At 31.2% G+C, this 25,900-nt stretch overlaps 3 protein-coding genes and 1 long non-coding RNA gene across 8 annotated transcripts; 1 reads left to right on the top strand and 3 right to left on the bottom strand.

Moving 5' to 3' along the window:
* Positions 1 to 1,853: 1,853 nt before the first annotated feature.
* Positions 1,854 to 12,412, bottom strand: LOC105258529 (tetraspanin-9). Of its 3 annotated transcripts, none has more exons than XM_011269824.3 (5): positions 12,264 to 12,412; positions 5,935 to 6,046; positions 3,240 to 3,431; positions 2,500 to 2,682; positions 2,008 to 2,343 (listed from the first exon to the last, which is right to left on the bottom strand). In XM_011269824.3, the coding sequence occupies exons 2-5, from the start codon at positions 6,010 to 6,012 to the stop codon at positions 2,008 to 2,010; spliced, it is 789 nt and encodes a 262-aa protein (XP_011268126.1). In that variant the 5' UTR covers positions 6,013 to 6,046; positions 12,264 to 12,412. The 3 variants fall into 3 exon arrangements, with proteins under 3 accessions (XP_025269317.1, XP_011268126.1, XP_011268125.1); XM_011269823.3 differs by lacking the exon at positions 12,264 to 12,412 and adding an exon at positions 6,352 to 6,617; XM_025413532.1 differs by lacking the exon at positions 12,264 to 12,412 and having other exon boundaries at positions 1,854 to 2,343.
* On the top strand, positions 8,046 to 9,429 carry LOC112639481. The gene is made up of 3 exons (XR_003123530.1): positions 8,046 to 8,596; positions 8,682 to 8,746; positions 9,015 to 9,429. It is a non-coding gene; the product is annotated as an uncharacterized LOC112639481 (long non-coding RNA).
* On the bottom strand, positions 11,911 to 14,976 carry LOC105258528 (protein THEM6). Its single transcript, XM_011269822.3, has 3 exons — positions 14,712 to 14,976; positions 13,575 to 13,789; positions 11,911 to 13,461 (listed from the first exon to the last, which is right to left on the bottom strand). The coding sequence occupies exons 1-3, from the start codon at positions 14,854 to 14,856 to the stop codon at positions 13,225 to 13,227; spliced, it is 597 nt and encodes a 198-aa protein (XP_011268124.1). The 5' UTR covers positions 14,857 to 14,976; the 3' UTR covers positions 11,911 to 13,224.
* A 1,359-nt stretch (positions 14,977 to 16,335) lies between these two features.
* Positions 16,336 to 24,977, bottom strand: LOC105258527 (protein THEM6). Of its 3 annotated transcripts, none has more exons than XM_011269818.3 (5): positions 24,899 to 24,977; positions 23,073 to 23,500; positions 19,634 to 19,848; positions 17,436 to 17,621; positions 16,336 to 16,925 (listed from the first exon to the last, which is right to left on the bottom strand). In XM_011269818.3, exons 2-5 carry the CDS (start codon positions 23,227 to 23,229, stop codon positions 16,815 to 16,817), a joined length of 669 nt encoding a protein of 222 aa, XP_011268120.1. In that variant the 5' UTR covers positions 23,230 to 23,500; positions 24,899 to 24,977; the 3' UTR covers positions 16,336 to 16,814. The 3 variants fall into 3 exon arrangements, with proteins under 3 accessions (XP_011268120.1, XP_011268122.1, XP_011268123.1); XM_011269820.3 differs by having other exon boundaries at positions 24,817 to 24,962; XM_011269821.3 differs by lacking the exon at positions 24,899 to 24,977 and adding an exon at positions 24,636 to 24,756.
* Between the last annotated feature and the right edge of the window lie 923 nt (positions 24,978 to 25,900).

The following is a 25,900-nucleotide window of genomic DNA, read 5'->3' as shown; positions in this document are numbered from 1 at the left end:
TTAGCATTCAAAATAGAAAAATGAGCGCTTTCGATATTGTATTTAATGGTTTGGAAAAATAAATACAATTATCCTGACTAGATCAAATAAGTAACAAAATAAAGTGAATGATCCTTCAAACTAATATTTCTATTTTATTAGAAACATTTTGAGTTTTTGTATTATTTATTATATTTCTCTTATTTTTTATATTTCTATATTTTTGTCGCATTTTTTTATAAACCTTTTTCCAATTCCATAACTAAAGGTATTGAAGAAAATGCAAAAACGAATATTAGTTCTAGATATAATGAACAAAATAATTTTAATAGTCCATCAAGTATAATCTCTTTAATGCTTATATCATTTATATTGCTAGCTACGATATTTTATCGACAATTTCGTGCCATAAATGTATTATGCGTTTTACATTACGCACTCTCTACCTGATAAGTAGTTATTATTTATTTATGGATACCTGTATATTTGACTTGCTTCTTTTTATGAATTTTGATGCATCGATATTTAATCGTATGCAACGTAACTAAAGTGAAAATCTTGGGTTTATTTGTACAACTTATACAAATGTTTTGAATTATAATTCGAATAATTAAACAGATGTTTTGGCTTATCTAATTTAATATTCTCTGAAAAGTATCTTCCAAATATCGATAAATAAAATGTAAAACTTCGAAATTTTTGTTATTATACAATAAAAAAAATAACTACAACAATAGTTAATTACTTTCTTCAATGCGAATGGAGAAGGCAAGAATAATGAAGTGAAATATACATATAATGATCAGTGTTAACATATAAATATATTATTTATTAATAATAATAATTTATATTTAATACATTCGTAAAATACATTACTGTCATCTTGTCATTTCGATTCTTCATCATATAATTGTCAACATCACTTTATATAAATTATTATTAAATTTTAAATTATGAATATATTCATATTTAACTGTTTCTTTCAGCGATATCAAGTATAACATATATAAGAGAAATTTCATTTTAATTTATACATTTATATATGTGTATATATATATTTAGATATAAAATCTTAACATAAGTTTATACTTATGACATTGAAGATATTTTGATAATCTATAATCTCAATTAAATACCCGAGAGACTAAATCACATAATCATGCACTATCTATCTATTATCTATCTAACTGTTCCCAAATATTAACATCGAGAATCGATGCACCGTACAATTAATTATCGCAAGTGATTATTTCTCAAGAATGAATACTGAGTATATATCGATTAGAGTCGTCTCGAATACTATTAAAGCAGGATAAACTTGTTATATAGGAAAATTGTGATTTAATACTCAATTATAATCTCGAGTCACTCTCTTTCTTTCTCTCTCTCCCATTCTCTCACTCTCATTCTCTCTTTCTCTTTCCCTCTCTCACGACATTATATAAATTATTCTTACATACAAATTAATTTCTCTGCTGTCAGATATAACTTACATCATTATCTATAAATATTGGAAATATTAAAAAGGATCCACAAATGATACTATTGCTTACGCTTAAGAATATAAATAATTATCAATCGATATAAAATCTGACAGCGAGAAGTCGCGATAATCACCGGAGATTGCAAGAAACATTACCAGCATTCAAACTAAAAAAAAAAAGGAAAACCGTCGATTAAATACTTATCATATTTTTTGGTGCACAGCGGAAACTTTTTGGTCAGTTAAAACCTCAACGTGTCTTCATCTACTTAAAATGCCTCATGTATAAAATATAGAATAATATTCAATAATCATCAATATAATATAATTTCGTTTTATATCTCTCTTCTGAGTTTTTTAAACAAACCTTCGCTTAGTTCGTTGCCTCTTATTTTTACAAATATTTGCAAAATCGTCGAACGAGGACCAATACCGACGATTCTGAAAAGCTTCGTTCCCGCTGCGTAGAACGGGAATCAGACACTCGCGAGGAAGGTTTTACATCGATCTCAGACGGTGGTCTCGTCCAAGATCGATTGGAAATTCTAGGTATTGGTAGTGTCGTAACTCTTGTACGTGTGAGAGGACCTCTTGTTCCTGACTGTGCAGAACAGGATCATGCTGGCTACCTGGCCGAACAGCTGGAGGAAAGCGACGACGAGACCAACCGTACCCACCACGTGGAGTCTGATGATCAGCCACATTTGTATAGCAGACGCGCATCCCTCCTTGTACCACAGTTCCTTATTGCGACCCTCCGGATCTAGACGACCGCAATATCGTTCCCGTTGCATGCAGCAGGAATCCGGCACTCGGTCCTCCTCGGGCCATGCCTCGATTTGGAACCAATCCGTGTAGTCGCGTACGCCGCAGCAGTGAAACTAAAAGCATTTACATTTATTTCTCGCACCTGTAATTAACCTTTCAACCGCGCGACACGTGCAAAAAGCTTATGCGATTAAATTGAGAAATTTGCGACATAAAATATTATTACTGCTACTGGTCTGATGAATAATAGTTTAATCGAGCACGCCAACCTCCGTATGTATGTGGTCCCACATGGCAGAGAGAGTTCCTGGCTCCCTGGTGACATTGTAATGCTTCTCAATACCGTACAGTAATTCTTCCTTCAGGCTTCTCGCAAGATGTTCCCTGAACACGAATGCTAAAGTGCCCAGCATGAACTCAGCGAGAAACATGAGTATCACCAAACTGAAATACTGAAAATTACGAAATGTGTGTAAACGTTCACGTTTTAAGTAGAGATTTCCAAAAAATTATTTTTTTACAGGATTTTTGCTCTATGGACTACTAACTTCGATCCTATCTACAGCCAAAATACTTCATATACACATCACGCGCTCATGTTCTATGGAAGCAGGTTGCTACATTATACATGCACGGTCTCGTACACAAGCAGATTTATCGATCCGTCATACATTACACGACACGAGTTTAACAAGCATGACTTGTAGCGAAAAAAAATATTGCATCTGTTGAATTTGTTTCAAGTCTGAAAATACAAAGGGCCTAATAACGTGTCATTTAAGTAAAAAAAGGAAAGTAATTTAGAAAAAAAGAAAAGTGTAGTTCAGGAGATATGGATCGTTCTCTATAAAATTATCCAAGGCAGCAAAAATTTGCTGACTACTAACAAAAGAGGTACTCAAGACAGCCAAGTTATACGAGTCTCGTGTGCTGTACGTGTACCTAGTATACTATAGTACGTACTTTTTGCTAGACGCAAGCGTTTTACAATGGATCACGTTGTACTAACCGTGATCAGCATACATCTAGACTGAAACCACGCGCCGCAGCATCCGAAGAAGGCGATGACGAATGTGACGCATCCCGCGGCAAGCAGTAACGAGTCCGCCGATGCGAAGCTGTACTGCGGCACCAAGGTCGCGTATCCGGAATAAGCCAACCGCAGCCAAAGGCCCGCACCCAAAATTCCGCAAGCGCATAACTGTAAAAAGAATTACGCATGTCAGAGTCGCGTCAAGCGTCATGAATGCCTGACATTCGACGAGCATATTTATTAAACCCGTTGGAATCGCGAATACGCGCCAAATAAATAGTTACACCAGGGATTCCAGAACTACCAGATGTTTCTTGTTTCAATTGCTTCTATATATCTGATTTTTATTGAGAGGAAATCGACTCAAAATTTGTAGTAAAAGTGATTACATCATCACATAATAATTTCAAGATATCTCGTAAAAAATATATAAATGTTGTAGATGATAAAAAAATATTCTTAATAATTAAAAAAAAAATACGTTGACACTTTATTATCGCATGTAGCAGAAAACTTAAGAAAGAATAATAATTCTGCACAGTGGTGCTATTGAGTTAAGTTAGTTGCTGATGCTAATTCGTGGTGTGTACAAAGATCCAGGAGATTATAATTAAAAGTATCAAGGGAGAGAGATTCTTATCACACGTATACCCACAACACGCGAGTTTACTGGGTCAATGTCGCGTTATTTTCATTCAGCTGCGCTTTTGATACAAAGTCGGCATTATAAATTGACTTTTGAACAACGTTATTTCAATCAAATTCGGAAAAAAGCAAGTTGTAAGCTAAAAGATAATCTTTTTTGAACCTTTGAAAGAAAAATTGATATCATTGATTATTTCATTTCGATAATTAAAGATCGTTTTAAAAAATATTTCGCTGATATAGATAGATTGCTAGATGCCATAACAAAAATTTATCGCTAATTTTTATATCTGAGTATTGTTTATAACATGTGAAATTTATAGCAAATTCTAATAATATCTTCTGACAAATTTAAGTCTCAAGTATTAATCACTGCATTTGATAAATGAATTTCTATAGTCAAACTTTACAACAAATATGTTTGGCCTTAATATAAATAAGAGCCATAGAAAAACTTTCTTTCTAAATTTCCCTAAGTAAACTCTATCTATCATTAAAATTGATTAAGTGCAAAACATGTGTGATATCACAATATTTGCTAATCATTCGTCTATCTTATAGTCAGTTGATTTTTCGCTTCGAAAATTGATGCAAGATCATTCTTTTTAATGATCTAGTCTAGGTCCATGCGCCAAGGTATGCTTGGAAACAATTGAGAACAATTGTGATACAAATTAACTATAAAGAGTATCGATATCGGTAATTCAACTGTGTACGCATAACGGTACATCGTTCACCTGCTAAATCATTCGCAAATAGAGAGACCGCGAGTCCATGTCCGAGAGAGAGTACAGAATTTCTAGGTAAGCCAGTGGGTAACCCACTGCGCCGTCAGTGACGGGAAGTCGACCAAGCGGCCAGGTGAATATTGACCTTACAACTTCGCGCGAGTTCCGTAAATTACGATACATCCGACATCGCGCGACGTACCTTGCGTCATCGAACGCGGCCGCGAAGGGACATGTTTACGTTTATGATGGCGTAACATGTTGGCGGAAATTCGCGTAATGCATTTATGCGCGATGAAGATCGCAGTGGGGATAATTTATAAATTGCAACTCGCCCAGCATGAATTAAGAAATTAATGCACTGTTACGCGACCTCAATAGCTAATTGTCAAAAGCGCGTTCGTACTTTCTAATTATCGTCAATGATGCATACGCGGTACGGTACTTTTGCAGAGAGAGAGAACGTTATATAATATATGTATCTCATTGATATCGAATATTCCATTTAAATCGTCATAGAAGCCTCGCTCTTATTGCAATTTTGCATATTTATCTAACGCAGCATCTCGAATAACTGCACTTGAGTAATGTATACGCACATCTTTCGTCGTGTCTGCCGTGAAGCAATTAATACGCAAGTATAATCAAATACGCGCGACAACAGGTGGCACGCGTTTAACAGTCTATTAAAGTCTAGTAAAGTCTAATGAGAGAGAGACGTGTACCAGTTTCAGTACCGTGTTTTATCACCGACTTAGGTACCGTAAGTTCATAGCTCATAGAGCACGGTTCAACGCCCTATTTAAGGCTTTCATCGCGATACAGACGTCGCCGACGACGGATGATTTCAAGTGGAATGACAAAGTGGGAAGGGAACAGAGAGAATGGGAAGGAATGCGAATTACAAAAGCGACGATTTAATAACCGAGTTGCGTAGGCCGTCATTAGTCGTGTTGCTTGCGTTGTTTCACTTGTCGTTCCTGATCAATCGAAATTATACCTGCACTGCACGTGTTTATGAATTGTGTGCTAACGAAACGTTTCATTCAACTTCATCGAGATGTTCGCACACGTATCTTTTCAACACGAACGAGACGTTCAAATATAACTCAAGTGTCGCTCTAGAATAGTTCGCAAATATAAAGTAATCGATTTTAAAATTGAATGAGATATTTTCTTAATCGTATAAATCCGAAAAAATCATAATCTCACTGTTTTTTTTATAATTATGGTGCAATTTATAATCAAAAGTAGATACACTTTTTTATGAAAATAAAAATAATGCGAAAGAAGCTTACCCAGATCAAAACGTTGAGGGAGCAGAAGACGTGCCTGATGCACGTGTATCCTGTGCGGCTCATGGCTCGATCCTTCATCAACTCTTCACTCTGAAGGGGCTGGCAATGTTTCCTGCAAAAACGTAGAGTGCGATCCATTTAAACAGGAAGCGAGTAATATAATCGTTCGGCAATAAGGAAACTCGTGAAAGCAATACCACTTCGCGAATTAACATTATACAGTAACATGCCATCAAGCTTCGGAGCTATACCAACGACCACAGAGAGAATCCACTAGAGTATTAATTACATCGACACAATCAGCAACTTTCGCCTTCTATCGCGCAGACACATAGAAAAGACTCTGACTTCTTTATCTCCTCCATGAATATTATTATAATTATTACACAATAATTACTATTGTGATGAGTAACCCACCGTGCGCATCAGCGCCAGAGTCTCGTGGTACGCATCACGGATCACCAGGAAATACTACGTTCGAGAGGCAAGCTGAGGAGGATAGATCGTGCGAGGAAAAGAGGAAGGGGAAAACCGCGACGAGAAAGACAGAACGAAAGAGAGAGAGGGAGAGGAGCAAAGTGAAGAAACGGGTGGCTGATGGTGAAGGAGGAGGAAGAGAAGACGGAGAAGGAGAATGAAAAGAGATCGACGAGCAAAGAGGATCCCGAGGAAGATCCAGAGGATCGTCTCAGCTGACTGATTGTCGATCGATCTGACAACAATTCTCGTCGGATGAGGATCCGCTCCGATATGTCTGAGCATGAACCGATATGCGATTGGTTCTCGTCCGGTCTTTCACGGGCCTTCTAGGTCTGCTAACGGGACAATCGCTCCGGTCGAAGCCGCTCACCTACACGCGATCACGATTGCGATCACGTAAATCGCGACAGGAGATCGGAGGCGATACCTGTGGAGAGACGAGGTGCGTTGAGCTCGTCAGACGTCACTTTTCCCGTAGATGACCTATCGAGCCGCGAGAGAGAAAAAAAAACATCCTCAAGGTCACTCGCGTGATACCCCGAGGGATGTCTGGTCGTTCTCTTCCGTCTTTGTCTCTTTCTCACCTCACGCTATTGCGTCGTGTCACTATTCTTTGTTAGCCTTTTACATCCCAGCTGAGACCTCTCATGGAACGCTAGACTACAAAGGTGAAGGTAACGTTCGCCGAAAGGTCTCGTATATAAAAATCTTCATTTTTGCGGATTGTGCCTTCCTAGAAATTCTTATTCACGCATATAAAGTTACATATATTATCTCAGACTACTTCCCACAGTAAATTTATGAGCGCTTTCTTTTGAATAGAAAAATGAAACTCTTGTGCTATTATTGTACATAATTAACCTAATTTAATTTTACCCACAAATTATTTTAAAATTGTGTCAAATATATTTTTCTACATTAATTTACGTCATTCCATACTTTCTAATTATTCTACATGTAATAATAGTTTTGCAATGCACTGTTAGAACAAATTTAATCTACTGCATGTTGCTACCCACAGAAAATTAAATGATTCTTTTCTGACTGATAAAAATGTTAAAATAAAATAAAAATAAAATAAAAATATTAAAATAAAATAAAAATGTTAAAATAAAATATTATCATATTTGAAATTTAAATTCGACAAAGGCGATAATTTTTCTGCTTTAAGTCTAGACGCTATGCAAATAATATTGATCGAATATATACAAGATAAAGAGAAAAAGAAGAAATATCGAATAAAAAAATTATCTGTAATTATCACAATATATATATATTCACATCAGCTACAGCGAATATTGTCTATTACAATCTCACATTATTATGATGCTTTCATTCCACGATTGTTATCGTCGAGTCGCTTGCATACATTGTAATAGCATAATTAATGGGTCGAGTAATTTCACTGAATTGTTAATTTCTCATTCATATCTTTACAAACAAAGCAAGGCAAAGGAATAAAATTAACTGGAAAACTATGGTTACTAAAAGAAGGAGTGATTTTCTGTTTAATCAAGATCTCTGATATACTTCGCATCTCTCATTAAGGCGGGATTTTATGTATGAAAACTCCATATCTATCCATAAATAAACATTTAGATGAATTTTTACCTGACAGAACGCATAATTAATGATAATTTAAAAATGTATCATCAATATCGTTCTTATTAATAGTAGTGTAAATAAAATTATCATCGCACACACTCGCGCACCATCTCGCAATTTACGAGCAGTCGTTCAGTGTCCTTGCAAATACCGTACATATTTGGCACAAAAAGATTTATCAGAATCACGGTACTTTTCAGCAAGAAACGAGACATCGGGTTCGACCGAGCATTCGCGAGTTAATGGAAAATCTGTTATCAGTTCATTGCGCGATTAATGTATTCTCTCCCTACTTGACGCAATGAGGGCCGTTATCAGAATTGAATAATATTGATTCGCCTTATCAAGAGCGACGGCCAGGCAAGGCTCTCACGCAAAACTCCACCCACCGTCGTCGTAATATTCGTGCCACTTGTCGCCCGTTAAATAAGAACATCATATCAACATCATTCGCGAGGATTAAACCGTTCGGGCAAAAAGAAGAGGATGCGAGCAGATGAAAGAAGCGACGAATAACGGAATGGAACGGATCTGATGAAAACAATGTCCATATTCATTATCATCGAGTTCGTAAAAGGTTTTCGTAGAATTTACCTTGCTGCACATATCTTTTTTATTTCAGTCGCTTCATGCGTCAGGGATAATCTCTGTGACATTTACAGCGTACATCGTAGTCAGAAGGTGTGCGGAAGGAAGAAAGCTACCCTATTCTCTGTGGCGGTTCAAAGTAAGATATATTTATAGACCTTGAGATATGCTCTTATTTTTATCCCATATAGCTGTTATAGAAATTCCAATATCTGTAAGACACACATCACAAGCTTTCCCTCGTATTATAATATTTTATTAAAGATTGCTCGCGAGAGTAAAGAGTTGGAGAATATTTCTTTCCTACTTTTTAGATAAAAAAATATTCGTATGAAGAAAAATTTAAAGAAAATAGATTGAAAAATTGCATTCCAAAGATTAATTATCTCATTTAAATATGATTAAAGAATATTTGCGAATATTGGACACATGCCGTGTGAAGAGATTAATATCGGCAACGGAGAGATCAATTTCTGACGGACGAAATGGAAGGCTGCGTGAAAATAAAGTACATTGAGGAGAGTGCGAAGGGGCGCACAAACGGTCCCCCTGCCTCGACTTCCTGCCAATTGCGGACAATTTGTGGTCATCTATGATCTCCCCGCTCGTCGTCGCGCGTCGTCGTCGTGTAAAATGCATGTGGACGATGCCTAAATGTAAAAGTTAACACGGCCCGGTTCTCCGTCCGTCTCTTTCTCCTTTTTTTATGTGCTATCGCGTTAATGCGTCCTACACATTCAACTTCCCACGTGATGTAATCGAGGAAAGGAGCACGCGCGTCTCATTATCAATTTTTCGGCAATGGCATATATGTGTAAGAGCGCAAAAGTATTATTTTCATATTATAATGATATTATAATGATTTCTCTTAAATGACATTCTTAATGACAGTTTTATGTCTTAATTTTTCTCCACAAAAAGAAGAAACAAAATTCACCTGCCAGCCATGGAACACTTTGGTTATTTATATTTTACTAACTAAAACAAATTGGTGCGTTGTTAGAATTAACAGTATTAGAAATTTACAGTACTCATTAGTTACTTTATGCGAAATGGTTGCATAAATCACGGCACTTACAGGATCGAGAACGTGATCTAGAAAAGCTATAATTATGTTGCATTAGAAGAATATACGTAACGAGCTTGTATGCCTAGGAGAACTCTCATACTTCGTAATAGAGGCATCCTATTATACTTATTATGACGATCCATAATTTCCTGACGCGGTCAGGTATCGATGAATATAAAAATTGATCATGATTATATAAGAATCACTGCAAAATATTGCGTACGATAAATTAATCGCTAATCGTAAGACGATGTGTCGAGGCATGCGTATCTTTCATCGTAAAGAAAGCCACACGCAAACACGAATCCAGCCCGTTTAATCCCTCCCGATTCTTCTCACGTGTACGTGATCGGTTTCTTAAACACCGCATTAAGAATTTTTTTTTTTCGATAAATCCATCATTTAAATTCTTGCCTCGTTCTTAAAGCATTTGTGTTTGTCAACTCTTCCTTAAAAATAACATTCTTCTAAATAAATTTCTGTTGTACCAGATAGAAATTAGATACAAAAAGTTACAGGAAAATATATGAGCTTATTTTTATTTTATAAAATATACTAAATCATATTCTTTAAATAATATTTATTTAATTCATCAAATTTTTTTTAAAAAAGATAAAATATATATTTACGTTTAAATATTTGTCAGGAATTTAATTAAAAAATTTAATATTTAAATTATTTCAAAAATTTCGACCATGTATGTTTAAAAGCAAATAGATCGAATTACAATGCAATGAAAGCAATTTCTGTTCATCGGTATTTGAGTTTGGAATGTATGCAATTTCTCACGAATTTATCGGGGAAAGTAATACATTAAGAAAGTTGATATATTCACCGAGGAAAGTACGGATTCATTGTTCTATTAAATGTTGGTGCATGGGAAGAGAAATCGACGAGCGACCTGTTCGCACGATCGATTTCCTGGCATTTGGGATAATGGTGTGCGTTATCACAACACACTTTCGGATTTCGACACGAAATGTGCGTGCAATTTTATTTAAAAAATTTACAACACTCTGATTTTTTAGACGCGTGAGAAAATCATTAGATAATAAAACTTTCTCTTTATTGTTTCGTAAGAGTGAGACAGATCTCATTGTCGGATGCTCTCTAGCACAAGTAGTATCGTGCTCGATTAGATAAATTGTCTAATTTGTAATTACGTACATGAAACGTTACAAAGGAGCGCATACATCAGTAAATTCGCGTAATGATCGCAATCGCTAGGTTGCGACAATTCGTTGAAAACGTATTAATCCTTTCCGTCGAGGTCTAAATCATCTCGTCGAGGCTTATGAGACCATGAAATACACGCGACAGTATTAATCTGTGCGATATGATGTGATGATTCTGACGCTATGAAGCGATATGAAGAAGATATTTCAAATTCGAGTTTTAAAATTAATATTTTTAAAAATTTCTAATTTGGAAATGTTATTTTTTTGAAGAAATAGAATGTTATATATTAAATTAATAATTATCTTTGGCTTATTCAAATAAAATTTCTTAAAATCTTAAAGTCATTTTTCGTTTTTTTTTACATATTTTTCTTTAATTTTTAATAATTTACAATATATTTTTGTATTGATAAAAATGAAAATTATTAAAAGCAAAATCTTTTTTGAGTTAATTAAATAAGATTTTGTGATTTATTTTCTTTCTAGAAGCTAGTTTATCAAATGCTCTTTGTTTTCAGTTATTAATTAATTGGAAACAATAAATATTGAGAAGAAATTGATTCAAGATTGATCAAAATTATCGGTGTAAAAAAATCCAACTTTAGCATATTGTATATAGATGTCTACTATTATAAAAAATAAGAAATTTATCTCTCTCTCTCTCTCTCATTAAAAGAAGACAAAGTCACTCTGTTTCTCATTAATATTTATCTACAAAAAATCGCGCCGATATAATCAGCAATAATGATGTTCGATCTATTATACATTTTTTGTGATGTAATCTTTTAATTTTATCCGTACGTATGCAGATATTATTAACTGTGTTGACGAATGCAACTATATTCCAGTATTGTATTTGTAAGCAGAAATATGTGAGTTTCACGTGCTGAATTCGCGAAACGTTTAATAAATCCGTTTTACCGGACGAAACACACAAGTGAATCGCATTCGCACTTTATTAAGTGAGTTTTACGTTTCACAGACTTGCTTTGCTCACGCAACTGTATATATGTCATGTGATATAAACTTTGTGAAAAATAATAATTATTTCAATAATAAAAGTTTCTTAATCGTTTATTATCGCACATGTATTATTTTAAAATATCTTCCCTCTTTGTATCATAATGCAAATTATTGGCAAATTTTAATGACAATTACATATCTTCATTACATATCTTAACATCATTATAAATTCATTTTCGTAAAACCAATCGTTCATATTTAAATGACTCTCTCTAAATGTCTCTAAAATAAGACATGAGATAAACTCTCGTGTACATGACTTAGAACAAATTTAAATAAATCTACATAAAATTTGCAAAAATTGCGCGCTTAATGACGAGCGAAATGATTAAATATGAAATAGAAACTTTTCGCAAAAACAAGCAAATAGCTCACTGATCACTCACAGGCAGGACGAGGAGGCTCATTCGTATTATTCTTTGCAGAACTATCGCGAGCGCTTCGTCATCGAATGGTTCACAAAAGTTTATGGAAAGCGCAATCAAAGGTCGGATCGCGGCAGCTTTCGAGTTCACGGATCGACTGCGCGCGCGATACCAGCTCGCAGAAACATCCGTTTTTCGCTCTTCAAAGCCAGTACCAGGATCGCCATCTGACGGTTGCTCAAACGTTTTGTGAGATGACAAGAGTGACGTAAGGAATTAATATTCACAATGTGTTAATTACAAAAAATCGATCAAAGCAATACACAAGTTTATTACTTTGAACGAGTATCAGCAAAATATTATTTCGAAAAAATGAAGTGTTACGTGTGATGAATTCTATTTTAAATATTGCATTCTAAACTGTGCGAAATATTAAAATCTTACGTCACGAAAAATGCTAACAAACTTTTTAGTTTAAATGCGTATAAATTGTTTATATTCGTTACAAACACTTCGTAGTGGTGTAAATTAATTACATATGTATAATTGTACAATGTAAATCTTTTGCAAAAATTACACACACGCAAGAAATATTTTTAGCAATATTTAATAAAATCTTCATTATTGTCCTCATCAATTGCATAGATCAATGAAACGCACGCGTATAAATCTAATATTTTAATTTAAAAATTTTACATTTGTAGTCAACATTATATGTCAATAACAAGAAAATCTGCACTACACATTTAATTTACACATTCCTGATACTTAGATGTAAAAACGAGTTTTAGAAATTAGCTATACACATTATGAAAAAGAGAGACTCTATTTATAATTATAAAATACCACACACGCCTTGAGAGTGTCTATACATTAACAACGTAACGAGAAATAAATCAAAATGCAAACCGTTCTAAGAGAAAAATAAATAACATATTTTAAAAATATTAAGAAACGGTAAATGTTATATCTATTTGTTTTATCATTTTTGTTTTCTAAGATTTTTAGACGACTCTTCCATAGATTCCAGCCATAGCTGAAGTTCTTTGGTGGGCTCTGGCTTACGTGTTTCCGGTTCTATTTCAGCGATTAAATCGTCTATTGGTACTTTCAATCCAGTTACAGTTTGTCTACTTAATACAACGGCATGAATAAAATTATTCGTGAGGTTGATGAATTGCTGCTCCACATAAAAGTGTTTATCTTCCCAGTAGATAAGCTGTAAGAATACAAACGAAAATTAAAATAGATTTAATTATTGTGAGAGATTTTCAATTATGAATAGAAAAACTAATACTAATACACAATACAGTGCAAAATATCGATCGTAACCTTTGTTGTAATCTTGTACAGCGTAAATATAGGAATTGCACGGCGATATCGTATAGTGCATGCACCTTGAACAGCACCGCCTTTTCTTTTTTGGATCGCTGCATAAATTCCTGATCTATCATAAAAATGGAAACGTGCAAAATCTAACTCGCGCAGGTACCTCGCATTATTCATGTGTTTGAGAACCAGATCGACATCCTGAGTACTGCAGATACCTGAAGCAAGAGAAATTTCTGTGTCAGATATATTACTGCTTAAATATCTAAATTTTGTAAATAATTCAAACGGTTGGAAAATTTTTTGCTCGAATCTTGAAATTTTTCAAAAATTTAGGTTATTGAATTGATTGGAAATTTATTTGCTTCTAATTCTATTCTAATTTATTTAAATAAATTATATCAAATGTTTGAAAATTATATATTAAAAAATAAATTTTTGGAATTTGTTGTAGTAATTTTACAAGATACACTTTATATATTTAATTATATAAATCTTTATACGAACGAATATGAACGATGTTCTATGATTCGAGAAACATGTCGACATATATATATAGCAACGCTGTATAGTTATTTGCTGACCTATTCCATATTATGAAACGTCATGGTTAAAAAAACATTCTATGTATAAATACATAATAAGTGTGCATCCATTTAAATAATTATAAATTATGAATATATTGACACACGATTGCAAACAAAAATTATTATATATAATTTTTTTTGCAAAATATTATTATTTATATTAACATATTTTTATTGTGACTTGCCTTTTTTAACGTAACATTAATATTTATGAATTTTGATTTTGATATAAAAAATATATAATAACAACATAATACAATTATGTGTGAAATTTACACCTTTATGTATTGAATAAATTATTATCTTATTTTCTACAATTATGAAGTATTTGAACAAATTTATTAATTTTTTTCGTACATTTCATTTTGATTCAATATATGTAATAACCGATCCTATTAATTCGCCTTTTATCCCAATTTTATGCTTTTGAAATATCTCTCGAAATAATCAAGCGCAGATAAATTTATTAACAAAATTAATAAAGCAATCTATTAATTGATATATTTTAATGCAATCATAGTGAGAACATTATAGTGAGAATACGATAATTTACCATAAATTGTTGTCGTGTCAAAGAGCTTCTTTTTTTTCTGGAAGAGTCTGCCCCACAAGACGGTGCCGATAATTCTCACAAAGTAGTTCACATCAAATAGGATGTAGATAATGGCGATTATTGCCACGCCACAAGAACACAACATTTTTAGCTGTTTACTAGCGTTTTTCTTGATATCTGAACAGAGCGATAATATTGAATAACAGTAGACGCGATGTATGCCTTCTCACGGTCAGCAGATAACTAACCGTGAATATTACTCCAACATGTCTGCAGTCTACAATATGCGAAAGAACCGGTTCAGGCAACTATAGAAAGAGATGCTTCAATATATTGTCACAGTTCAAAGCATATAAGCATTGTAATCGAAATCGGAAATTTACAAACAAAGTATCTTTTACAAAATTATATCAAGATTTATGTTTATATAATGCACTTATATGATGAATTTATTGATATATAAAAAAAATATTGATCATTGTAGATAATTATTCTCTCTTTTTTTATAAATTAAATCACTGACATTTTTATTCAGACAAACTTACATACACACACATACAGATAGATATATATATACATATATAATATACATATAATATGTGTGTATGGTTTTATATAAACATAGGAGTTCGGAAACATAACATACATTGTTCCTTAGACTTTCGAACAAATCAATTTTAACAAATGTAAATTGATTAAAAACATTTCTTACAACTATTCAAATTTTAGTAATCACTATCCGATTACCAGATTGCAAATAAATTAAAGTCGAATCAATTGTAATATTAAGAACGAGATCTTCCAGTTCTTTTACTAAATTTTATAAATTTCTATTGAACGTTTGATATAAGACACTTTGATTGAAGAAGTATAGAAATACGTAAGACGTATTATCGGCTTTACTAAATCGATGACCCTATCACAGACCTTAATTAATTATGCTCACACATATCTTATATCCATCATGTTGCATATCCGATTAGACGAAATGTATAATCATTATGCGTAAAAAGAAAAATAAATTAAAATATTATGAGAAGGTCGAAGTTATGACGAAACAATGCGTTTAATCTCATAGATTTATATATATTTTTTTTCTTTCAATGTGAAGGCACCTAATATGCTATATAAATACGCATCCATTGTTACATGGTAAATAATTTAATATTTGTTATTTTCCTAGCATATATATATATATATATATATATATATATATATATACGCATTTCCCATTGAGGCGACTACATAAAAAAATTTCAGAGCCATAACATATAACATATATATACATATATACGTATATATAATACATATTTCACATTACATACATATACATATGTATACATATCTATACATATGTATGCATTTCTTATCACTAGAAGCGCATTAAATGTTCTATGCATTTTTTTATATATCATGTATATTTTATAATACATTTACAATGCTCGATGATAAATTAATATAAATAATGGCACAAAAAAATGCACTTCGCTTTTAATTTGGAGATATTTCATCTTGATGCAAAAATATTATACATACAATTTAATTTTCATAATCTACAGTACTTCAGATTTTAATATTAATATTTTACATCATCTTTTTTATATTCATGTGTGTAAATCAAATATTATATAATTATAATATATAAAGATGACAAAAGCAATTTTGAGCGTGAGAAATTTTTGTTTCAAAAATTTCTAAATTTTGCTAATTTTAAGATATTTTTTTCATCTCATTCATATTTTAGTAGATTATCAGTAAGAGGAAAAAATCGCTCTCTGCGATTATATTAACGATTTTATTCCGTGTTAATGAGAGGTTTAAAACTTTAGGTCTCATAAATGGGTCTTATCATAGATTATTTTTATCATTTACTTTACCAGGAAAATTTTACGCGCCAAGTTTTCTGTCGTGTCGTAAATAATTAAACATTCGAGTCACTAGAATCGCTAAATTAATATCATTCCGGAATCCCGCCAAGATGTCATCCGATGATTGAAAATTGGAGATCAAGAATATATATCGCATTCCGATTTATTACACAGTCGTAGTTGTGTATATCGGCGCTGCAACGACGCCACTGTTGGACGTCGTGGCGTCCTTTTGTCAGCAATGTGTCGTAATAATTGGCTCTTGTCTTAACATTGCTGAGGATATCTCGTTACTCTCTATCCATCTGCTCACTTCGGGTGGCATTTCTGGTCGCACAGGAGGTACCTAGAATATGAGACGTATGTATATATCTTACTTTTAAAATATATTTAATTAAAAATTAAATAATTATCACTAAGGCTGCACAAGACAATATTCGTGAAAATATTGCATTGATATTGAAAATTTTCTAAAACTTAAATCTTGTCTTAATCTTGAGTTTTTGATTCTTTGTGGCAAAAATCTCGTATTGTTTGTTATCTCGTTTTTTTAACAATTTTTCTGATACTGAATAATTCAGCATTAATTTTATTTAATAAATATTCTGATTTATTAAATAAAATTTTTAAAATTTTTATAATATTTGGTGTGATTTTTTTCATCTAATTTATAATATCATACATTTTAGGTTTTTTAAAAATCAGTAATTTTGACAGTTAATTAAAAATCTCATCTTAATTTTGCTCTGAATTTCGAAACAAGATAACATCAAGACTAAATGTCAAGTCTTGATGTTTCGTGCAATCCTAATTATCATATTTAAACTAAAGCATTTTTAAAGACATTCATTCCTACCTGTGTAACACCTGCTTCAACATTTCCTTTCTGCTTCACTCTGCGATTCAATAAAGCGCCGATAACAGTATCCGCACTACAATCAAGAAGTCTCTGCCTGCAAATCGCGATAGCTCTTATGAAACCATCGCTCGGTGTAATAAATCGATGCTCCATGAAGAAACTTTTTTCATCCCAATAAATAATCTGAAAAATAATATTTTCAATTTAATTATTTTACTATGTAAAATTTTAAATATTACTTGTTCAGGCAAGATACCAATATTATTTCAAAGAACCGGATATCTATGAAAAATGGACCATGAGCGAACAGATATGACTTATATACCTATGTGTTAGGGATAGTCCGAGCAACAATAATATCGAGATCCTGAGTACAGAATTATAAGAGAGGTCAAAGTATACGTACTGACCCAAGCTATTGTGTGTAAACACAAGGAAGGAAAGATAAAATACGGTTCAGAAGAAGATAGAATACAATCCAGACGTACTAATAGAGTAAAGTATTATATCTACAGGTGTCCAATTTTAATCTATCACTCTTAGTAACTTTGCAGGGAGCGGTCGTAGAGAAAAATATTTCGGACAAAAATTGTTCGAAGGAGGACATAAGATGATGTCATTGGTTTGACTTTGGATAATCATTTGAAGGCTAATGTTACTCATAATGTACTTATATAATTGTTGCACAGCAAATACAATTAAGTTAATGCGTTTATTATTTTTTATTGCGCTACTTTTCCTAACTTTTTTTAACCGATTTTTTTTTTATATTTTGCCATAGACATATCCATTGTTTGATTTTTTTATTTTCAAAATACTATTATCATATATAAAAAAATATATACTATTTTCACACATATTATTATCTCGAATATTTGTTTTTATTGTTATTACTACAAATTGATAGGAAAAAATTAAAACAGTATAAACAGAAGGAAAGACAAAGCGCTTATAAAAAAAAATTTATTTCCTAAAAGTATGTGTAAGATAATATTGTTATTTTTATGGAACATTTTAAAGCTATTTTAAAACAATGCGTCATATAATTGTTCAATGCAATACAATTATAAGACCATGTAAACATTTAAGCATAGTATTTACCTTCAAATTATATGATAAAATAAGATATTACGATAAAAGTGCTGTGGAAAAAACCTTATTTTTCTCTTTTAAATAAACATATATTAATGTTAAATAACTATTTCTTTTTAAATTATACAGCACATGCCACGCATATATTATTCATGTGTTGCAGTTGCTTTATTATTAATTATTATCATTATATTTTTTATATATAAACGTTAGCAGATTTATTACAATTTTTTTAAATTTAATTACATTTAATTAAATGAAAGATTTTTAGGATATTATTTCAATGCAACATTTCTCAAATATCTTGAAATTTGTGTTGTCTCCAATAGGTTTCAATTTATTTTTGGCTGCTTGTTTTATTAATCAGAATATCGGTTTTATTCAAATGGCACTTTAATTTCTTAAAAAATACTTTATATATATACTCTCTCTTTAGTTTAAGTCATCTTTAAATTTAATATTCCATTAACAATAAAAGCAATGAAAACATATGCGATGAATGGACTTTGCCGCTCTATAATATACTTGACATTAAAAAAGCTGTCAAGATGCATAATTTTGGTGATGATAGATCAATATATTATTATAAATCCGAAAAAAATGTATTTACAATCTTTTTGTTCTTTGACATCAAATTTGAAATTCACATTAAATGTAAATTTGAGTAAATGTGAATTTGAGTAAATTTGAGTAAATGTAAATTTGAAATTCACATTAATGGTAAATTTACATCAACTAATAAAATCACTCACACATTTCATTCTCTTTCATTTTTTCGAGCTGTCAAATTATAATTTTCACTCATTGTCAGTGGCAGATTATATAAAATAATATATTTTATATATTGAGATAATTAATCAGCATCATAGAAAAAAGACATCAACAAATTTTGTTACTTTTAAATAATAATTGATTGTATACGATTTTTTTAAGAGCGAACAATTATATTAACTGCACAGAATAATTTAATTCATTTTTTTCATGCTTTTCTTTTCACAGATGCATTACAATAATATCGATATTATATAATCTTCTGATTATAGATATACACAAAGCATTTATTTGTGTATGTGTATGTGTTAACTTTTCTATATATAAATTACCTTAGACGTTATTTTAAATATCATTAACGGCTTAATAAAGCGTCTGTAGCGTATAGTTGTAGCTCCTTGCACGACGCCCGATCCTTGGGAACAAACCTCTCGATATAAATCTGTTCTCTCATAGAAATCGACTCTCGCAAAATCAAGCTCGCGAAGATATCTTGCGTTGTTCATATGATATAAGAGAGCGTCCACGTCGGTGGTGGTGCAAATTCCTGTGAAAATTATTACATTATAAATAATTTACATCGCAAAGCAAAATACGCAATGTTTATTCTTTGATTGCGTAATTTGATTACGTGATTGCAAATCAACGTGCAAAAATGCATATTGATTAAGTTTAAGTGATTAGATTTTATATTGCATAAGTAAAAAAGATAGATAAATGCGCAAAAAAGTTATTAACATATACATTAGAAGTATTTTTCTTAAAAAATTTGGAAATATATTGGAAAAAATTATTAATATATACATATATTTCCAATGCAATGTGAAAACTAATCACTTGAACTTAATCAACATGCATTTTTGCACGTTCCATAATAATAACCAAGGGCGTCTATAGGATTTTTTTCAGTGGGGGGATGATATAAAATGTTGTTGTTAAATGAGGAATGTAGGCATTGAAAATATGAAATGAATATGGTTATAAATTTTTTTTTCATTTTCCAGGGGGGTGCATGCGCACCGCTTGTCCCTCCCCCTCCTGCAGACGCCCATGCCAGCGTTTATTCAAAGAAAGAGTATGTAAATTTTTTGCTGATTCCAAATTTCAGGGAGGGGCAAATGCCCCATCTTGCCCCCCTCTCCGGATGATAATAACATAAAATATATAATATAAATGTGCTTTTCACACAGACATAATTATTAAAAATTTAAACTTTTCATTCTCTATATATTAAGATTATGTAATGTGTAATATTCAAGTTTTTTTTTTATGACTAATCGAAACCAGAAATTGTTACATGACATCACGTACATTGCAAAATAATTACTCAAGATATGTTGATTTTAACTTTGAACAAAGTTAAAAGAATTAAAGATGCGGAACTAGTTAATCATCTATATAATCACAAATGGCTAATAGATGTGTCCGCGATATTCACTAGACCAGACTTGTCTAACCTTTTTACTAAAGTAATCGATTTTCATGATTGATAGACGATCGATCAACATCGCATTTAATTATCTAGAGAGCAATATACGCAATGCGTTGTCATTATTATACGTATTTTCCTTTAAACGTCATATATAAATATTTTAATATATTTTGTATATTTTTCAAAGAGAGAAAATAAAAATATATTTAAATACATCTTTTTGTGTAATATTTTGTGCATTCGTAATATTCTTCTGTTGATAATTAAATGTCATATATAAAATAATATTTTCTCGCGATTTTATAAAACTTCTTTTACATGATTTTATATAATATATTTGCGACAAAATACAAAATAGAATTCTATTTATTATATATGTAACATATACAATATGTAATAGATAAATGATAAATATATAAATTAAAATATAAATATATATATATATATATATATATATATTTTTTATATAATTATGCTTTAAGTATTTTATATTTAGTGAAACTAGTAGAATTCTATCTTTAATTTTGTCGTGAACTATAAACAAGATCATGTAAACTGACTTTTAATTTAAAAAGAAAAAGGATAATTAATTAGTATGCGTATAATTAATTAATTGGTTGATTCAAAGGTAAAATTATGTCAAAATGATAATTGAAGATTCATCAACTATTTGTACCATTTCGAAGTTGATTCAATTAGAATTTCAATTTTACTATAACACATTTAGTTTTCAACTTTAGTCAGATATTATATAAATTATATTTTTTGGATAAAAATTATGCTGCAATTCGATTATAAATCACGATAGACGAATTAAATAGCCCTAAGCTAAGCTATTATTACACACAAGATTTTTCTATAAATAGTATCATAAATACGTAAGCAGAATCAAAGGTTGTTAGTCATTTACATGAAAGGTAAAATTTGCAAAAAAAGACATATATTAATTGTAAAATTGCAAAGATTGTTATTTTTTGACATAAAAAGACAGGAAAAATGTTGATAAATCGATCGCGATGGGTTGAACACGTTTGCGACATTATTATACAAATTTTTCTATGAAAAGCAATGTAAATACGGACGCAGAATCAAAGATTGTTAGTTATTTGCATAAAAAGGACATAAATTAATCATAAAATTGCAAAAGTTGCTATTATTTACATGAAAAAATATAAAAAAATATAAAAAATATAATTGATTATGACGCAGACAAACTTATTATGCACAATTTTTAAGTTATATGTTTTTAAATTATATTAACTGTTATTTGCTGGGTTATTATGCACATTTTTTATAAAAACTGCAAGAAATAACTAAATAAATAAGGAAAGGAATCACAGATAATTTATTTGCATATAAAAACATGTATTAATCATAAAATTGTAATGAATTGTTGTTTATTGCTATGAAAATGCGGAAAATGTTCTGCTTGCCGTAAAATGAATCAATATTACTTCTGATTTGCAGCTGATTATTTCCACCGATTAACTGATTCCCCACATGGTAAGTCAAGGTTCATGCGTAAATATCTAGACAAGTCGTATGGATTCTAGGATTATATCGTAACGATAAACTTTATGTAACACATATATAATGCTCATGCACATATGTAATGCTCCCATTATATTATAATCATTTTCTTAATTGAAATAATATTAATATTAAATGTTAAATTTTTTGTAATATTATTATATAGTATGTAATATATAATATAATAAATATTATACTATATATTATTATTATATTATTATTACTATATAATTATTATATAATTTATTATATTTATTATATTTATTATATATATTATATTATTATTATATTATTACTATATCATTATTATATAATTATTTATTATACTACATATTATGTTATTATTATATTATTACTATATAATTATATAATTACATTATATAATATATATAATATATAATATATATAGCATATTACGTCAAAAATTGTTGAATCGAACTGAAAGATTCTCCACATAATTCACTTTTGTTTTCTTTGTTAATTAAACCATTCTGTTGGAATAATTATTAAAAGATAAAAAAAGCAATCTTGAATACCATTGAAAAATATAATATAAAAATATTTTCTCATACCCCCATGACATTAATTAAATGTTACGGCCTTTTATTTATTTTTCCAATTTTTACAATAAAAGCATCTCATATAACGATATCCGTTTTATATTGTTTTCGAACATAAATTAAAGCCAAAAAAGTATAATAACTGAAATTAAATTACTTTTCATGACATTTATTATAAATACGTTTGCGCTTGTAATTAAATAAATAAAAAAAGTCTGTAGCATATGTATTTCTAAAAGATTTACATACCGTAAACTACTGTTTCGTCGAGAATGTGTACTCTTTTCTTGCAATAGCGTGCAAGGAAAACGGTGAAGAAGATACGCAGGAAATAATGTAGCTCAATGAGGCCGTAAATGAGTACTATGGCCGCAAAGACTCCGACAAGGACCCAACAAGTCATCATCCTGACCGCCGGTTGTCCGCTTCAAGGAAAGTCGATGTTCTCCCTATCGAGGGTTAGACTTTGGAAATTCTCGACACTGCCGCAATAGCTCGCGCCGGTTTATCGATTTGTCTGAGCGGTTGATGGCGTTCGCTGGCGGTTTGCTTTGGCGTTTCTCGTCTAGTCAATAAAAACGCAGACTGCGCTCGCACCATATCGAAAGACTCTGGACGAGTTGTAGTGACATCGGCGGATTCATCTTAAGACGTTCGCTAATGTCATTCTGGTGGATCTGTTAATAGAAATTAAAATTAGAGACTTAGACTCTTTGGATTGCCTGAAAGAGAGAGTCAGGAAATGTGTCTAAAAGAGAGAGTCAAAACTTGAAACTGAAATTTAACGATACGGATAATTTGCATGTCTCATCTGTAAAGGATAACTTATTGTGGTTAGCACGGTTAATGACTGTTATAAAAAATATCATTTCTAAATTTATACGGAATGTATATATATGGAAAAGAAAGAAATATTCGTGGAAATTTTCTGAAGGTAAAAAGACTTGAAAATTGTTTATTTCGAAATACTCATGTTAATATTAAGAATAGTGTGTATGACTTCCCGTTGAATATATTTAAATATACTATCGATTCTCTCATAGAAAAAAAAAGTTTTGTCAATGACGAATATTTGCACGCTATTGCTTGTCTTTTTAAATCATCATTACTTTGCACAGGACGCGTTTCTATACATATTCATTATCCAAGAGTAGTGATCCAAACCTTGAATGTCCAGTAAATATAAATGTATTAATAATCGAAATCATGATCTCTTCCTCGAGGATTAACTGAATCTTTTTAAAGACAATAATCACGATAGCATTAATAATTGAATAAAATCTCCCGTACGATCAATGTAAAAATAGATGTACGTACAGCACGCACTCTTAGAAATATTGAACTTACAGGTTGATACACCGATGTTAATCAATTCTGCTAACTTGACAGCCGATTGTCAGCGATCTTCTATACGATTTATATTAAAAAACGTAGACAAATTGCTCGAATTAATCGAACTTTTAATATATTTTAACTATGTTGATGAAATGATGAAAATTATAGTATAATTGAGATACACAATTTTGCTTTAATAGTTTTAATTATCCATTACTTTTTTATAAATTATGTCATAATAGAAAATTTTGAAAATTTTTTATTAATTTTATATGTGTCAAGAAATTGGCTTCAAATTTATCAAAAGATATTACATAGAATACCACGGAATGCAAAGTTCACCCTGTCCAAATAAGGGAAGAAAATTGAATCGAACACGATTAGCGTCGATGTACGACTATCCTCTAGCAAATTTAAACAAAAATTAATGAAAATCAGATAAGATAAAAAATTTTATGTTATACCTGCGAAACCTACTTTCAATAATTTCGTATTTACCAGGCCCGACACGTTCTGGGCCTGTTGTGTTATTCTTTCCGAAAATTTAGCGTCTACGCACGAAGTTCATCTTTTATGTAATACACACACGCACGCACATACATGCACATGTATATATGTAGAATGTATCACTTTCGATTTTTTTTCGGTCAATACTTACAATTTTTCTAACAGTCTTATAAATTTAACAGGAAGTGTTTAATAATCTTTTAGCAAGATCTTCTGAAAACGATCACCCATACCGATGTTCCGATAACTATGTGGAGTGAAATCCATCAGGATGCATCCGATGGCGATCCTATTCTATCGATGACATCTCGCATACTGGTGATCGACGTCCCCGGCTAACGCAGTGATGCCCCTACTCGAAAACCGCATCTGCGCCGAGGACATCCAACTAGGAAGTCAGGCTCTCGGACTCTGGTGGGAGGTTTAGAGCTCATAGAACTTTGACGTCATTTGCTCTGAGTTTCAAGATTGATCCGGTAAAACCGTGAAAAGATTGATCTAGTAAAGACGTGAGAAGATTGATCCGGTAACGAAGGCGAGTAGACAGAAAACGGAAATCCAATTAAAGGATGTCTAAAAGTCGATATATATAAAATAAGTTGATATATATAAAATAACAGCTAATATATCTTGATATCAATAATTAATAAATTATTTATTTAAATAACAAAAATGATTAGTAAAATATTAATTATTAAAAACATTATTTAATTAACGAGAATTATTAACAATTAAAAGAGGTATTTTTTCTTTGTAATTTTAATAAGTCTAAATTTAAATTTCTTTAATAATATTAAATTTAAAAAATATAATTTTTTAAAATTAAAATCATTCAGACAGGCATAGAGAGCTGGAGATCATTATTAGTCGCGAATTATACAGATTAAATAATAGTAAACATTAATAGGTTGAAAATTCAGTTTTAATAATACATAGATGTTTAGACAATTTAAGAGCGAACGTTTCGACTTATATTTAAGTCATCTTCAGCGCATATTAATTCTCGGAAAGTAAGCAGATGCTGTACGCAGTAAACATATTTGAATTAATGAATTTCATTAATGAATTTCAATTCGCAGTAAAACGGTAGGGAGATCATCTTACGGTTATATCCATGAATGAAATGGATCTTACAAGTTTAGATTAATAGTTTGTGTGGTTCTAATGGACGTTTGTCAAACCGCAGACCAATAGTCAGACTATAAAAATAAGTAAAGTAATTGTCAACCATGGAT

This window comes from Camponotus floridanus, unplaced genomic scaffold, assembly GCF_003227725.1.
Source record: "Camponotus floridanus strain SB8 unplaced genomic scaffold, Cflo_v7.5 scaffold68, whole genome shotgun sequence".
In the NCBI taxonomy this organism is placed as follows: Eukaryota; Metazoa; Arthropoda; class Insecta; order Hymenoptera; family Formicidae; genus Camponotus; species Camponotus floridanus.
The sequence above is the reverse complement of the archived record's forward strand: the minus strand, read 5'-3'. Positions and strand labels throughout refer to the sequence as shown.